Source organism: Eriocheir sinensis, chromosome 16, assembly GCF_024679095.1.
Source record: "Eriocheir sinensis breed Jianghai 21 chromosome 16, ASM2467909v1, whole genome shotgun sequence".
NCBI classification, from domain to species: Eukaryota; Metazoa; Arthropoda; class Malacostraca; order Decapoda; family Varunidae; genus Eriocheir; species Eriocheir sinensis.
In genome coordinates this window covers 18,749,067-18,765,536 of record NC_066524.1, presented here as the reverse complement: position 1 = coordinate 18,765,536, position 16,470 = coordinate 18,749,067, and the positions used below count along the sequence as shown (strand labels likewise).

Below are 16,470 nucleotides of genomic sequence, written 5' to 3'. Positions count from 1 at the left end.
CATGAAAGTACTCGCTTCATACTATTGTAGTGGTGAAGTGTTGCCACAATAAGATAGACAAAAAGAAAGATTGATGGATAAATAGATGCTTCTTAATTCCACTTATTTAATGGTTAAATTACTAACACTATAAAGAAAATCGATATAACCAATAGACATATTAAAGAAACAACAGATACCGACGTAAACCAATATAAACTCACCATTTACCAATATCTCCCTGCCAAACAAACACACAGAGGAAGGAATGATACACAAGAATACGGTGCCTGTGTTTATTTATACAAAGATGAAAATTGAACGATGATAGAGTGAGCGAGAGGGGTTTGTTCCGTAGGCGCCGCCCTTCCTGCAAACACCTGTGCTTGCTGGGCGGCCCTCAGACACCTGGGAGCACCGCCACACAGGGGAAGGGTGGGTCCGGCCGCTGACATGCTACACAGGGTTACAATCATCGCCTCCCCACTCATGACTCCCCTATCTGGATATATATTGGTTTTAGTTTCCCGGCGAGGACTTTATTTCCCTGCGTTACTGATCCTTGTGTGTGTATCTGTCTGCATAACTAGACGCCTCCCCAGCTAACAGTACTCCGGGGCAGGCGTGGGGTATGCATTGAGAGGGACACGAGTGGGGAGGCTGGGAGGTGGTAGGGGCAGGGCCGCGCCTCTTACATCTATCGTGGGTTAAGTCTCGTGGCCAACACTCATTTGGGTGTTGGCGGTCATTGCACGGGGCAGGCACACACCCTCACGGCGGCGAGCACACACAAACACATGCACAACACTTGTGTGCATGTGCCTCACAAGGGTAGTTGTCTTTTCATTTTGCAAGAAACAGATCATTAACATTACTACTAAATAAAATAATAAAGTACACAGGCTTAATAAAAATTACAGGTCGACCTAAGAGAAATACACACCTCTTGTACTAAGTACAAATTTGTCAACACATAAAGCTGGCTAAGAAGCATGTAGTCAACACTACAGCGGAACTTTGGTATGGAACAAAGGGCTACACACACACACACACACACACACACACACACACACACACTATGAAGGGGTCAATACAGTATTGGTGGTGTGTGTTGCACACCATCACCACACACCGCCAGACATGAACAATTTAGTCAGCACTAACATTCACATTAGCCAATTAACAACTTCACTTTAATTAGTACACCAGCTTACAAATGCAGTAAATGTGATAACTGAACAGAATTTCCTAAGCCACTAATTTCAAGTACATATACTTGTGCGTCACAAATTTTAGCAAAGTAAACAATTATTAAATGCTGGCAGTATAATACCATCACAACGCAGCAAACAACGCTAAGTCTCGGAAATGCCTCACTGCAGCACCAGGAAGTCATCACAGTGTCATAGAGTTTGCACACACACACACACACACACACACACACACACACAGTCACTCACTAACTAACTAATCCTTATGCATAACAACACTAGTAGGAAAATTATACCAAAATACCAATAAAAATACCTTCCAAAAATTTAAATAACCCCCAAAAATAAAATAAAAACTCAGTGAGAAATGCAAAATGGATAAAAAATCTGGCTACAAATCCCTCTTTATCAATCAGTTGTCAAGTATTTAAAAACCTGTAAATGGATCTGGATTGATGACACATAAATACATTCACTTAAAAGAAAGACACTTAGTTGATTAGGGACAAAAAGATGTTCTACAAGGGTCATGAATAAGATAGAACATTCATGTATAAAAAGATACATTAACACTGCCACCAATTATTAACTTTCCACTATGAGCTCTGAACAAGACAATAGATAACAATAATAATAATAAAAATAAAAGATATGAAATACTTATATACTTCAAAAACTTTCAAAGAATATCATGAAGGTAACTTTCTGAGAGCTTTTCGTAATTATCCTCAAGCTTTTTATAACCATGTCCAATATCCCAATAAATTCTGCAAGAGTGAGAATACATATACATACTCTCCATAAATAGTGTGACTGTAACCTTGTGAGAGCTTTTCATAATTATCTGCAAGCTTTTTATAACCAGTCCAACATCCCAATAAATTCTGCAAGAGTGAAAATGCATCAATAATTTCCATAAACAGCGTGAAATGTAGCTTTCTGAGAGCTATTTATAATTATCTAATGGAGTCCAGCATCCCATTTAATTCTGCAAGAGTGAAAACACATAAATAATTTCCATAAACAGCGTGAAATGTAACTTTCTGAGAGCTATTTATAATTATCTAATGGAGTCCAGCATCCCATTTAATTCTGCAAGAGTGAGAATACATACATAACCTTAACAATAAAGTACATCAATATTGCAATCCTAAGAGCAAGTCCCAAGACTCCTGCCCAGTCAGTCAGTCCGTAGCCCTCACAACTAAGGTAAACATTGTATGAACGTCAAAGCGAGTTATTGCAAGTATCTATCACGGTACATTCATCAAGTCTATGTCTTCGAAGGTCTGCTCAGTGTCCTATTTCTCTAAGTGTATTTATTAGGCTAGTTTATGTTTTCTCTCTCTCTCTAGATCATGGTTTCTTTGGGAATGTATTAGAATTTTGCACATTTGTCTTCATTTGTCTTACGATAGGTATTTCTCCCACTTCAAAAAGGTTGTGAGAGGCAGAATAATAAAGAAAGGAAAATCTAAGAGAGGTGCGTTTGAGTGCACAATCAAGGAAAGGAAGGATGAAGAAGTATTGGTCCATATTTGTAAACATATCGGCCTCCCATCACGACCATTTTCCAAGGCCACAGGGAAGATTAACCAGGTTTTCATGGGTAGTTTTCCCGTTCAAGGTGCGTAAGTTGGGTAAAACTATCACTGGGATAACAAAACAGCCCAGGAACTTCTATGAGAGGCAACCATGATGACTATTTCTCAAGACTACAGGGAAGAGTGACCAGGTTTTCATGGGTGACTTTCCTGTTCAATATGCAGAAGTCGGGCAAAACTTATCACTGGGATCACAAAACAGCCCATGAAAAGCCCAGGAACTTCTACGAGTCTCTTCAAACATGCCAAATGAGGTGTCGATATGCTTATAAACACAGACTATTGCCTTTTTTAATGTCAAGAAACTCCACCTTCCTATGACTATGAGATCTCAGGCTTGTCTCTTAACTAATAACTTTGACTTGCCTACGTTTCACAAACTCGTTCTTTTTCACAAGTCTTCAGTGAGCATGAGCAGAGAACACGAGAGATTATAATTACAACTAAGGAGAGAAACATCTGGGGTCTTTTCATAAACACTAAATATATGCTTAACCTAGAATGTCATATCTTGAGAACCTTAAGCTCACAACACCACTAGGAAGGTCAAGTTCAAACCATCACACTAGTAACGCAACAACCGATTCCTCCCACATCGCATCTGCTTGACGTAAATCATAAACAACATCTCGACTGAAAAAATAAAATATGCAGTGAGAAATAATACCAATAGTTTCCTCTCACATCGCACCCGCTAGACGTAAATCATAAACAACATCTCGACTGAAAATATAAAATACCGAGACACAAAAAATGGCGATGGTAATAATAATAACACGAAGCAATTAAGAAAAATATATCGATTCGAGTTAAATAGATACAACCACACACGAAACACATTATTCCATTACGACAGAAAACCTTACGAACACACTGACAACACAAGACGATTTTTTTTATCCAACACTGAACCAAAACAAAACAGAACACAAAAAACTAAGCACGAGAGAGCCTGAACCGTGACCACCTCAGCGATGATGCCCAAAGCTGACAGTGAATTAAACCTACGACGCGGTAATTTTTGGTTGAGACACTAGAAAGAGAAGCGGACATTTGCACTAAAAAAGGACGAGGGGGGACAGTAACCTCACTAGTAACGTACATACAAATATCCAAAGGTCTGTCTAGCCCACGTGAATTGTACATGAAAAGGACACATTCTTAACGACACTAAAAATCAAAGCAGTAGCGATTTGCACTATTGGGAAATGGTAGGACTGGAACCTGAAAGTATCGTACACATCTAGAGTCACCTAACCCACGTAATTGTACATAAGACACACACGCCTGATTATTTAAACATGGTATTAGTCTTTATCAAAAAAAATGTGGCTGGTCTGTCTTTCACTATCCGTTTTTCAAGGCATAGTTAGTTATTTTTTGTTTGTTTTTCTCATTGATTTCACATTTTACATCTTAACATTGATTTTTACGACTGAGTTTGTAATATGTCAACACTTACTTGCTAACTCCATCCCTAGAATTGAATCAAAAACCTAAACCCAGCCACATAACAGTTAACAAATACCAATACGACTTTTTAAAAACCTGGCGACATTTCTGCTGCAAGGGGGAAGGGTTGATCAGCGAGCCACTGGTGAGGGAGGCGAAGGAAAGCCGTAACACATGCATCACATACTCCTGATGCAGTGCGCCAGTCACCTTACAGCAAGAGGTGACTGAGTGAGGGAGGATATAGGCATACACCAAGCTGTCGGAGGAGTGGGGAGCTGGAGAGTCTGTGTTGTAGGAGGGGGGAGGGTGAATAGTGAACCAGTGGAATAGCATATATAAATCAGACCATACTAGCCAAGAGAAACCTGTATAACCAATCACAGACCATCCACAGACCACAGAAATCACACACGGCAATTTTAACAGACTACGGGCAGACAGTAACATGGCTGGGACAGGAAACAGAAGGCAGACAGTATCATAGCTAGCAAAATAAAGAGAACAGTGAGCCAACCCCATCCTAAGCCACAGTGAACCCCGGCAGTGAGTTTGCTTGATAGTATAGCCGTGAGAGGCATGACAAGAATGGCAGGGAGCGAGTTAGGGAGTTTGTTGAAGCAGAGAATATCATGCGAGAGGTGAGATAAGTTACGCATGTCCATCTAACGACATTTACAGCCTCTGCCGAAATGATACGTAAAGGGCAGTGGATGAAAAGTTAGTGAGTTTGTTGAAGCATAGAACATTGTGTGAGTGACAAGATAAGGTACACATGTCCGTCTCACCGTTGCCAGACTCTCGTACTCAGAGCATAGTATTTGCCTGTTTCTGACGCCTAACTAATCCCAAGAAACATCCGAATCTAAGTCTTTTAACGATATCTATAAATTAGTTTCGTTATTGGAGCCCAGAAGACAGTATGGGAGAAGGAAGTTGGGAAATATAATCGGCTGAGTACGACAATCTGGCAACGTTGGTCCATCTTACGACATTTACAGCCTCTGCCGAAATGATACGTAAAGGTCAGCGGGTGTAAAGCGAGTGCCTTAAAACGTGCCATTGAGTCGACACCAGTGAGGGAAATATTTGCGGGTGAAAATGCAATGTCGACAAGCGCTCCGAAGCACACCCTGATATGCATGGAAGTGAGTTGATTAAAAACGCTGATATACGTCTTAAAATTGCACCACGAAATGCACACAGTTTAATATTAATTGTGTATATGAATATTAATCGCTACTGATGTCAGGTGGGGAATTACACAGCATGCAAATGTGTGTAAGTATAAATAAACTTTGTAGTAGTAGCTGTTGTTGTTGTTGTTGTTGTGTTACTGAAAGCCAACAACCACAGCATCATAGAAGGCCATACTACAAGTCCAATCCGGGAAGTTTCGGGTCCCTACAAGGTTCGGGATGAATAATTCTGTAAGGACCCGAAACTTCCCGGATCAGACTTGCAATACAGCCCCTAAACCGACCTTTGTAGGGACACGAAACATCTCGGATTCAACTTGTAATACGGCCCATAGTTATAAATCTCATGTGTTTGGGAATGTCGGCAAAACACAGCTGATAAGAGGTGACAGAAGATAGCAGACACACTCACAAATATTAATCACAGGGGCATACCCGGAGCTGGAAAAGGGAGGGGGCGGGGGGGGGAGGGGGGTTCCACTTATGTAGCCACTTGAAGGGGGGCGAGTGGCAAGCAAAGTGAGTCAAATCAGCTGTGGGGGGGCTTAAGGGTTTGAAAAATTGTCATCCGATCCCCCTTGACGCCCCTTGGGTATGGCCCTGAATCGGTCAACTCACAACGCTACCTTGTCCTAAAACTCCTCGTGGACACAAAAATATACGTCTGACACGCAACACACCATGAAGTAATAGTCACTGTGCACCAAGCTTGTCCATAGCCCCCACACCCTCTTCTAAAGCCACACAAGGCGATTGGTTACGGACTAGCTTGGCGTGCAGTGCCTCTCTTTTAACAACCCAGCACAGCACAGAAACATCACAATCAATAAAAGTTCCACCTGTGAATAATGAACAGTAACTTGCCACCTCCACCCACTACGTCCAAGATCTGGTCCCAAGTGTTAGTGGTAGCTGGCAGTCTAACGCGGAGTATCACATAGTTCACTTAATAGACACACACACACACACAGATCACATGATAAACCACTTTCAATAGAGAAGTACAGGAGTCAAAATAGGTATCGAACATCCTTGCATTGATGGACTAGAATGTGAGTAAAATCTATATGCATGGTGGAGCAAAGAAAACCTGGAGAAAGAAGAAGAGAAAGGGGAGAGGAAAAGAAGTGCAGCAATGAATGGAAGGGAAAGAAAGGAGGAAAAGAAGGAAGAAGAATAGGGAAGAGAATGGATGAGGAGGAGGTGATGTGAGGAGAGCGGCCATATAGAGTGGGAGAGATCAATACCCAATCCAACCTCAGAAGGGAAAATAAAGATGCTAAACGAGAAGAAGAAGAAGAAGAAGAAGAAGAAGACCAACTTAACCAACATAACGCAATGTCTATAGATTTCTCTCAGACTCTATGCTATCAACCCAAGGGAGTTCGATCCTCTTCTCGACAATTACATATATATAGTATACTCTTCAACCCTCAAACTCTATACCTATAACGCCTTTTTAACCTAACCATATGAGCGCTTAAGTCAATCACTGCCTTGTCTAATCACACAGCAGTTAAACGATCACTCCACAACCTCCTAATCCTGTGTCGATGTGGATATGTTCATTGTGCATTTGGGTTAGACCTGTGTTTCCCTTCCTACCGCCACTCCTAATACTACTGTAGCCCCCGAAGGATACCGGAACCCATATCCTATAGACGAAGGGGGGAACGAAACCTTGAACTCTATAGTGTGTGTGCGTATTGGGGCCGGAGGGGAATAATAGGGGTCGTACTGAAAGACGTAAATTTGAGAATGAATAAATAAGGAATGTATGGAAAATGAATGCTGGGATCTCTATGCATTGGGTAGGGAGGGAAAAGTAGGAGTTGTACCATAAAATAAATCAAAATAAATGAATAAATAAATAGAGTAAATGGAAAATAGGAAACAGATCTCCCGTTTTCAAGTGTTAGTTTACATAGCAAGTGTCTTTTTCTTTTTTTTCTCGGTACCGTAGGAAAAAATAAGTCAGACCAAGAGAGAAAAAAAAATAAGTAAAAAGATAAAATAAAAATTAGACTCCTTTTCAATTAGTTTACTTGCCAAGTGTCTTTTTTTTTCCTTGGTGTTGCGTCGTGAAGCTTTTTCTTTTTTTTCTTGGTACTGTAGAAAAAACAAGTCACATCAAAAAAGAAAAATCAATAAATAAAAAGATAAAACAAAAATTAGGCTCCTTTTCAAGTCTTCGTTTACATGTCAAGTGTCTTTTTTTCCTTGGTGTTGCGTCAGGAAGCTTACTCCAGCACTGCACTGCATGAAAGACTATACAAGCAGGTGTGGATTCAGCCTCTCAAACCGAGCAAGGATACGACACTGGCAACTCACACCAGAGAGAACTACACCCCACACCCCACACCAGCCCCACAGCACACACACACCAACACACCCACTGAGATCCGTCCACTGGGGTGAGACGTTGGCACCCCCTCCGGCCCTCACACCAGGTGGCCCTCCTCGGTGTGGGAGTACTTCCGCAGCTGTACCTGGAGCTTCTGCAGAACTGTCTTTACGTTGCGCTTGCAGTAGGCCTCGGCGTCTGCGGGAAGGGTGGAGGTTAGTTTTGTACACACACTGAGCTGGCTAAGTGGAGGATGTGGGTTTGAGTCCCGCCTGCCGCCACAACTGGTATTTTTCAGTCACCGCTTAGTGGCCTAAGACTACCCACATGCTGTCCTATGACCACTATCAACCCAGATTCTAGATTCTCTCTCTAGAGTTCCAGGGGGCAGCATGAACCAAGCAAGATGGCGCCACTATAAAAAAAAACTTGCCTGCACCATAATGGGCTGGGGTTGACCATCAGGCCCCACCAAGAAAGCCTACTGGTACCATAGGCTTAAACATGAACCCCCCCACTCCCACCCCAACACACACACACCTTTTATGATGAAGCCAGAGTCTTTTATCGTCTTTGACTCGGTTTTCCAGATCCAGAAGATGTGGAAGAGGACCGCCGTGAAGAACTGATTGAGGACGTGGCGAACGTTGCCTCGGCTGTTACACTCCCTGGAAACATACCAACAAATTAATCCAGCGATCATTAAACAAATAAATAAATATGGCGGGAAGTACATATACACATTCTGGAGGGTATAAATAAACAAACTGATCCATAAATAAACAAAATGAATAAAATAAATAAATACTGTAAACACTCCCTTCAAGGTATAAACAAATCAATCACTCAGTAAGTCAATATAAAACAATAAATGAATAAACAAATAAGATGGGCACTGCATATACTATACTCTATTCAAGGTATACATAAACAAATTAGTACATCATTCCACCAACAACAAACAATAAAAGAGATAAATAAATAAAATAAATGAACTTGACCTTCCTAGTGGTGTTGTGAGCTTAAGGTTCTCAAGACATGACATTCTAGGTTAAGCATATATTTAGTGTTTATGAAAAGACCCCGGATGTTTCTCTCCTTAGGCAAATGATATAAACAATAAATCAATATAGTGGTTAGTCCCTGTACCCACTTGTTGAGGTATCCTTCTCGCAGGGTCTGCAGGGAGATGCGCGTCACATTGATGGACAGCACCATAAGGGGGAACTGTGAGTGGTGGTCGTGGCTCAGCCGGAACACATCCCTCGCAAGCGGCAGCAGCGGCTCGTGGGTGAGGAGGTGGAGCGCCTGCACCAGACCCAGCAACCCCACGCCCCGGAGGTCCGTCGCTGGGTCCACGCCCTGTAGGGGAAGCAGGTGGTGAGGTAGGGGTGTGAACAGACCCAAAAAAGTACCTTGGGGAGAACAAAATCTATCTCCTGGTTAGGGTTGAATTTTTGGAACTTTCGGGAATTTTTGGGAATATTTGGGAGCTGTGAGAATTGAGAAAAATTTATGAGTTTGCCTGTGGTGCTATTGGGCTTTTATTTTATGATTTTTTTGAGGCTAAGGTTATTGTTGTCCCTTTAGACTTCAGTTTTGGGGGCTGTTAGTGAGTGTCCCTTAGCCCGGTGGTGGCGCAGGAAGGATTGTTTAAGTGACGCCCATTGAGGTTCATGCTGCCTTCCGGTTAACCTAACATAACCTAACAAAACCCCAAACAGTTACTATAGGTCTTGACTCAGAAAATTCATATAAGCAACAAAGACCAGAATAAAGAGAAAGAAATGGGCCCTCATTGCCAAAAGACTCAAATAAAAGAGCTGCCAAATGCTGCCAAAAACAGATTGATTTGGTCACCCTTTGTACACTAAACCCAACCCTTCGTGACCTGACCCCAATCACCCACCTGGAAGCCAATCACGTCCCAGTGGCTGCCGTAGCGAGGACAGTCGATCTTGGTGCCGGTGAGAACCTTGTAGACCGTTTGGAGTATTTGGAGGTGGATGGGCTCACTGTTGTCGAACTGACCTAAGGGACCAAAGAAAGGGAAGGATAGAACACGTGGGAAAAAGGTGAGATGTGGTGAATGGGCATTATACACCCATGGCCAGGCTTGTGTTCTATAAAGTGAGTGTAGGAAAGCAGAGAAATGAAAAGGTATTGAGTGTAGGAAAGCAGAGAAATTAAAAGGTTATGAGTGTAGGAAAGCAGAGAAATTAAAAGGTTATGAGTGTAGGAAAGCAGAGAAGGAAAAGGTAATGAGTGTAAGAAAGCAAAGGATTAGAGAAGTAAAATGTTTAAGCATTGACATTAAGACTGAGCGTTCCTTCCTCCGTGCAGCCTAAAGTTCACTCGGACAAACACTCACACTGTGCAATGGCGAAGAGCAGGTTCCTCTCCTCCACCAGCTCGGCCTTCAGCTTCTTGGGGCCGAACAGTGACCGGAAGAGACCATTCACGCCTCTCTGCTCCAGTGTGGGTTTGATGGAGCCCTGGCGGGGACGAGATTATACACTTAATTACAAATGAAACATACCTAAGATCATAGATTAATCTTAATCTGTTACAAATATGAATTTAGGCTCAAAACTGAAAAAAATAAATCAAAAGAAAATGATCTAACAACCGAGAACTTTAAAACAATTATTCATTTGATAACACAACACAATAGATACAACACAAGGCACTCACCATAACGTGACTCATGTCCTGCCGCGTGAAGTAGTCCCAGACCTCATCAAAGTCTGTGTGCGGGGTGACCCTGACGGCAGGGGGCAGAACAGGGGGCAGCTTGGAGGGGGTCTTGGCGGGGGAGGAGGAGGAGCTGTCAATGTACTTCTTGGGGCTCTTGTGGAAGTCCTCCTTGTGGGGCGAGCGCAGGATGGGCTCCACGCACTGCACGGCGTCCCACTCCTCCTGCGCCGCCGCAAACTCTTCATCTTGACTGTGGGAGACGAGCGAAATGTTATAATACAAATGGAAACAGATGAATATAGAATGAGAAACAATACCTATTATCCTCTAACTGTCATGTTTTTGGGGGGCAAATGAATACAGATGAATAAAGTATAAAAAAAAAAGTATTATCCTCCTAACTTAAGTCATGTACATCTGAGAAAGAGATGCAAGTGAAAATACGTAGATAAATATTCTATCTATAAGACTCAGCGCTATCCTCCTAACTCAGTCAAACAATTCAACAAAAAGGAGTAATAGAGGGATACTTCAGACAGCCCCCGCGCCTCACCTCAGCCTGTCGACGCGGCTCACCCCATGGTCCTGGTTCTTGCGGTTCCTCTCGGCAACGTCCACAAACTCAGACAGCGGCTCCTTCTGCTGCAGAGTTTCTAACATCTGGAAGATATGCTTGGGTCATCATCTTTGTCGGTCTTTCTATTGACTTCTTCACTTAACGTCTTTGTTTTCTCTCATGGGGTTTGAATAACTTAGATTAGATTCTCGTCTTGTGCCTGTATTTCCACCCTTAATGTAATATGAAGGTGTAGTATATGGTATTTTGAGGTGGCAGAACTACACATTTGCCAGACTGCCTCAACACCTGCATCCTGGGATTGTTGAGGAAAGGGTAGCCTATTTATTTTGAAACATTCTTTATTTCTGGGAAGAATATGATGATATTTATTTTGGAGATGGCTTTCTTTTCCGGAAATCTCTAAATGACTGACTTTTCAAAGCCAGAAGTGCACCCGCCATCACCCTGCTCCCACCAACAAGCATAATGGACCCACCCTTGCTGTTGCCTGTCACATCCTTGCCTGAGTACTTCTGCCGGCCCACACTGCATGGCAAATAAATTCACCTTCTTCAACCTTAGCCCCTACACCCAGGACAACAGTTTTAGGATAATAGTTTTAGTGCTAAGAGTAATTACACAAATATACATTCTGATGGCGTGTTGGCAGTTGTGAGGTTCTCTTACCTGGATGACCTTTCCCTATGAGCCATGATGGGGTGAACCGTCAGGCAAAGAACCGAAAGGTCTCACCAACCAATGCGCCAGCCTCTCCAAATTCATCAAACAACAAAACATAATCTAATTAGACATAGGCTGGAAAGTGCATTGGTGGAACCCGTCTAGGTAAGATTCGTGATGACACCCAGGGACCAACCCCACAGCCCCTGACCCTGGCCACCAACACTGTTCTCCCTATGCCCCATAACCCCACAGCCCCTGCCCCTGGCCACTAACACTGCCCTGCCCATGCCCCATAACCCCAAAGCACCCCTGACCCTGGCCACCAACACTGCCCTGCCCATGCCCCATAACCCCAAAGCACCCCTGCCCCTGGCCACCAACACTGCCCTGCCCATGCCCCATAACCCCAAAGCACCCCTGCCCCTGGCCACCAACACTGCCCTGCCCATGCCCCATAACCCCAAAGCACCCCTGCCCCTGGCCACCAACACTGTTCTCCCCATGCCCCATAACCCCAAAGCACCCCTGCCCCTGGCCACCAACACTGCCCTGCCTATGCCCCATAACCCCAAAGCACCCCTGCCCCTGGCCACCAACACTGTCCTGCCCATGCCCCATAACCCCAAAGCACCCCTGCCCCTGGCCACCAACACTGCCCTGCCCATGCCCCATAACCCCAAAGCACCCCTGCCCCAGCCACAGCCCCCTACCCCAGAGTCCCCCAGCCCCCGCCAGCCCCCAGTGGACCACGCATCAGCCCCCTGTGCGCTCATGGCCACCAACAAGCTTCAGCCACACGCCCCTAACACTCATTTTTCCTCACCATCACGCTGTCTGCCGCGCCGCCATCAGTTCCCTGGCGCCATCACACTCTGGGCGAGGGAAACGCGGCGGCCAAGGAGGGAAAATATCACCTTAAAGCCTCCCCTCAGCGCCACCCTCAAGTTAAATGACCCCCTTGACACTCGCCTACACGGGACTTACGTATAGATTGGCGCCTTATTTTAAAACTCCGCTATATTAGACTGTTTAGCTGGCTTTTATTATGCTAAGAATTTAAATTAGTGGTAGTAGAGCAAGAAGAGTATTGTCGGAGAGGCGTGGATTTTATCGGATACGTGAATATTTAATGAAGGATTTTTGCCGTCCCGTGAGCTTTGTTTTGGTCAACTTAATCAAATAAAAAACTAATTATTAATGTTTTTCACTGTTATTTCAAACCTGTACTTTCTAATGCTCCTTAAGTTTAATATTTTAGAATGCAATATATATTACTTATGTTTTTTTATGGTTTTGGTATTGTTAATGAATTTGACTTTGTTTTTTATCATCTTAAGCGTCCACTATGTATAGAAATATTAGTACAGAACGTTACATCTATTATATATCTTTATTATCTATTATTCCTATTCATTTCCTTGATAATAGAGATAAATAGACATGAACATGACCCTATTGTTGACATCATGGCGTTGAACAGCAGACGAATTTTCTCCACTATAAAATCCTTCGCTCCTGCATATTTGAGGCCGTCTAGCGTTACCTGTGAGCCATTATTTAAACATTCTAGTAACAAAAATAAATGTTCTAGTGTTAATTCGTGACTTAAATAACAGGGAAGGGCCGTACAGCATCTCAGTCTTCCCTCCTCTCCTCCATTCATATATAAGGCTATCTGTTATTACCTGTAAGTCATTATTTAAAGATTATGACCATATTTTAATTGTTTTCAGGTGTCTAAGTGGGTTTGATAATATATGTGGGTTTAAAATCGAAATTCTCTCATAATTTTATCCTCCTCCCCTTTCTCTCACTCTCTCTCTCTCTCTTACATTAATTTTATCCTCCCCTCTCTCTCTCTCTCTCTCTCTCTCTCAGACACCGGCCATGCCTCCTGCAGCACCAGTGGAGGTCAGGACGGGTCACAGCCTCCCAAAGAGACCGTGACCTTTGACCCGAGCAAGGTGGAGGAGCTGATACAGAATGACATGGTAAGGACATGTAGGCCTACCCATCTTGACCCCCGTGTGTGACCTCTGTTTTGTAGGAGGGGTTGAAGGGTCAGTTTGTGTTGTATTCGTGTTATGTTCTTGTATTAATTTTGTATTAGTGTTGTATATTTATTGTTCTTTTTGTGTTCATGCGTTGGTCTTTGTATTAACATATCCTCCTCTTACTCCTTCATCCATTGTCTTGTAATCTTACTTAAGGACTTTATGGTCTACTGCCGACTCATAGGATATTAATAATCTACTCCAGTCTACCCTTTTTGAGTCTTCACGGTTACCCTCCATTTTCCTTCCTCAGCCCGTGGACATCCCTAACCCCTACCAGAAAGAGAAGATCCAATGTGTCCTGTGCAAATATGACGTTCGCCTGGACTACAAGAACCCGCGCCTCCTCTCTCAGTTCGTCTCACCCTACACCGGCAGGATCTACGGCAGGAACATCACACGCCTTTGCAGGAAGAGGCAGGAGCAGATGGAGGCCGTGGTGCATAAGAGTAGGAGTGCAGGTGAGGGAGGTCTCTCTACTTTGATCTATACCATTGCAGAGTCATCCTGTATGTTTATTTCCTCCTGCCGATGACTTAACTCGGTAGCTGCGGGGATCGTGTTTCTTAAAGGCCCCTCTAAGCGAGAAAAATGAGAAAAAATCATCACTCACGCAAACCATTTCATAATATATATCAACGCATTTGTGAACAGTTTATGCAGCATCTGTTTTTGGGGGTTTATATCATGGCAAAAATTTGGCCTGTCGCTGCTACACGGTAAAGCCACAAATTTGGCCCGTCGCTGCTACCGGGTTAAACACCTTCAAGAGGGGAGGTTTTTCTTTGTTACTTTATACCACGATTAACTACCAATGCGTGAAAGGAAATGGAGCTAAAACAACAGCCAGAGTAAACAGCGTATGGAAAAAGTGATGAAATTTAAGTAGGAGGATCATTAGTAGAAGTAAGAGGGGCAGAAAGCGCTGGTGAAGGTCTTTCTTTACTGATTTACACTGCCCATGGTATGAGTAGCTAAAAATTTGTACATACTGACAACCTAACCTTCTCTACCGCCGTCTTCGTTTCCCCCACAGGTTACATGCCGACGATGCTCAAGAGTGTGGAGTTCCTGAAGGACCCTAAGCTCTTCGACCCCAACAACCCCATCAGGCCCCACAACTTCTAGCGCCTCAAGTACCCTGCCGCAACCCCCTCTTTCTGTATACCCTCATCCCCCACTATGCTTTCTCCCGCCAGCGTCACTTCATCCTTCCTTTCGGCTTCCTATTAACTATCATTTCCATATATACCTGTAACCTACCAGTATCCTTTCTTTATTTCCGGCGTATGACCACAGATGTTGCGCCGACTAAACGAAACTTTCCAACTTTTCCTTTCTTTCTTTCTCTAGCTTCACTTCATCCTATCTGTCACCTGTTATCTCTTTATTCCTGCTCCCCACACACTGTACATAGGAGGAGTTTTTGTATGCCGAGAAATCTTGCATTAGATTGTCCGTTTGTGGATAGTTTTGTTCTATAAATAAAGCTGAATTATTATGACATGAGTATACTTGTTCACGTCATTTCTCATTATAGTGTTTGGTTATGTTGGACGTTGCAGATTATGTTGTGAAGTCTTAATATGTAAAAGGAGAATTAGACACTACAAGAGAGATAGAGATAACCATTTACTGACTTACAAAACCAGGAAAAAAATAAAATAGTATCACATGAATTACTATTACTATATGACTGACTATTCTGTACTACATGAATTACTATCCTACTATTCTAACCATTCCATATTTATCATCATCATCATCATCATTTCGTTTACCATCCATCTTCACTATTCCTGAGCGGTGGGACGCTTTATGGCTCTCCTCCATTCTACTCTGTCTCCTGCCCAACGCTCATCCAATCCCATCAATGCTAAGTCTTCCTATATACACCTTCTCCATGTTTTCCTAGGTCTACCAATTGGTCTCCTTCCTTTTCCCTCAATCTCTCCAAAACTCCCAGCATTGTATCCTCCCCTGCTCTCTTTCTCCTCCATTCTACTCTGTCTCCTGCCCGACGCTCATCCAATCCCATCAATGCCAAGTCTTCCTGTATACACCTCCACGTTTTCCTAGGTCTAGCAACTGGTCTCCTTCCTTTTCCCTCAATCTCTCCAAAACTCCCAGCACTGTATCCTCCCCTGCTCTCTTTACATGTCCAAACCATCGGAGTCTTTCCCTTCTGAGCACTGTTTCCAGGTCCTCTACTCCACATCTGTTAGCTACATCTTGCCACCTGATCCATTCCATATTTATAATGAAGAAAATATAAAAATAAAGGCACCACAATACACACACACACACACACACACACACACACACACACACACACACACACACAAACCCTTCAGCTACTTCTCTCCCGTGATCCACTTCAGCAGAGGTCGCAGTCCCTTGCCGGCCAGAGCACTAACTTCAAAGGTGCTCAGCTTCTGCGGCACCTTCTCCTGCAGCGCGTCGAAGCGCATGACGGCCAGTATCTCCAGCATCCCCCGACTCATGGCCCCGTCAGTCTTGTTGAGCACGATGGCAATCTGGGGAGAGGGTGCTGGCCATGAACATCGCAAGAAATATAAAAAAAGTTAGAAAGGGAAAGAAAGGAGGAAGGGAGGCGGAAAGGACAGAACGCAGGGAAGCAAGGACTGAAAGGAAGGGAGAGGGTGCTGGCCATTAACATCGAAAAA

At 43.5% G+C, this 16,470-nt stretch overlaps 2 protein-coding genes across 2 annotated transcripts; one reads left to right on the top strand and one right to left on the bottom strand.

Annotated features, from left to right (window-relative positions):
- Positions 1-261: 261 nt before the first annotated feature.
- Positions 262-12,718, bottom strand: LOC126999490 (ELMO domain-containing protein 3-like). Its single transcript, XM_050862136.1, has 8 exons — positions 12,553-12,718; positions 11,040-11,146; positions 10,484-10,736; positions 10,161-10,284; positions 9,699-9,820; positions 8,943-9,151; positions 8,330-8,457; positions 262-7,987 (listed from the first exon to the last, which is right to left on the bottom strand). Exons 1-8 carry the CDS (start codon positions 12,553-12,555, stop codon positions 7,887-7,889), a joined length of 1,047 nt encoding a protein of 348 aa, XP_050718093.1. The 5' UTR covers positions 12,556-12,718; the 3' UTR covers positions 262-7,886.
- A 420-nt stretch (positions 12,719-13,138) lies between these two features.
- Positions 13,139-15,285, top strand: LOC126999489 (28S ribosomal protein S18c, mitochondrial-like). The gene is made up of 4 exons (XM_050862135.1): positions 13,139-13,274; positions 13,608-13,720; positions 14,037-14,244; positions 14,820-15,285. Exons 1-4 carry the CDS (start codon positions 13,196-13,198, stop codon positions 14,909-14,911), a joined length of 492 nt encoding a protein of 163 aa, XP_050718092.1. The 5' UTR covers positions 13,139-13,195; the 3' UTR covers positions 14,912-15,285.
- The last annotated feature ends 1,185 nt before the right edge of the window (positions 15,286-16,470 follow it).

Coding starts and splice junctions, on each gene's coding strand:
- LOC126999490 (XM_050862136.1), bottom strand. Junction 9,152..9,698: donor GGGACGTGATTGGCTTCCAG/GTGGGTGATTGG, acceptor CTTCCCCTACAG/GGCGTGGACCCAGCGACGGA. Junction 8,458..8,942: donor CGAGAAGGATACCTCAACAA/GTGGGTACAGGG, acceptor GTATGTTTCCAG/GGAGTGTAACAGCCGAGGCA.
- LOC126999489 (XM_050862135.1), top strand. CDS start 13,196: ATGGCGTTGAACAGCAGACGAATTTTCTCCACTATAAAATCCTTCGCT. Junction 13,275..13,607: donor GAGGCCGTCTAGCGTTACCT/GTGAGCCATTAT, acceptor TCTCTCTCTCAG/ACACCGGCCATGCCTCCTGC. Junction 13,721..14,036: donor AGCTGATACAGAATGACATG/GTAAGGACATGT, acceptor TTCCTTCCTCAG/CCCGTGGACATCCCTAACCC.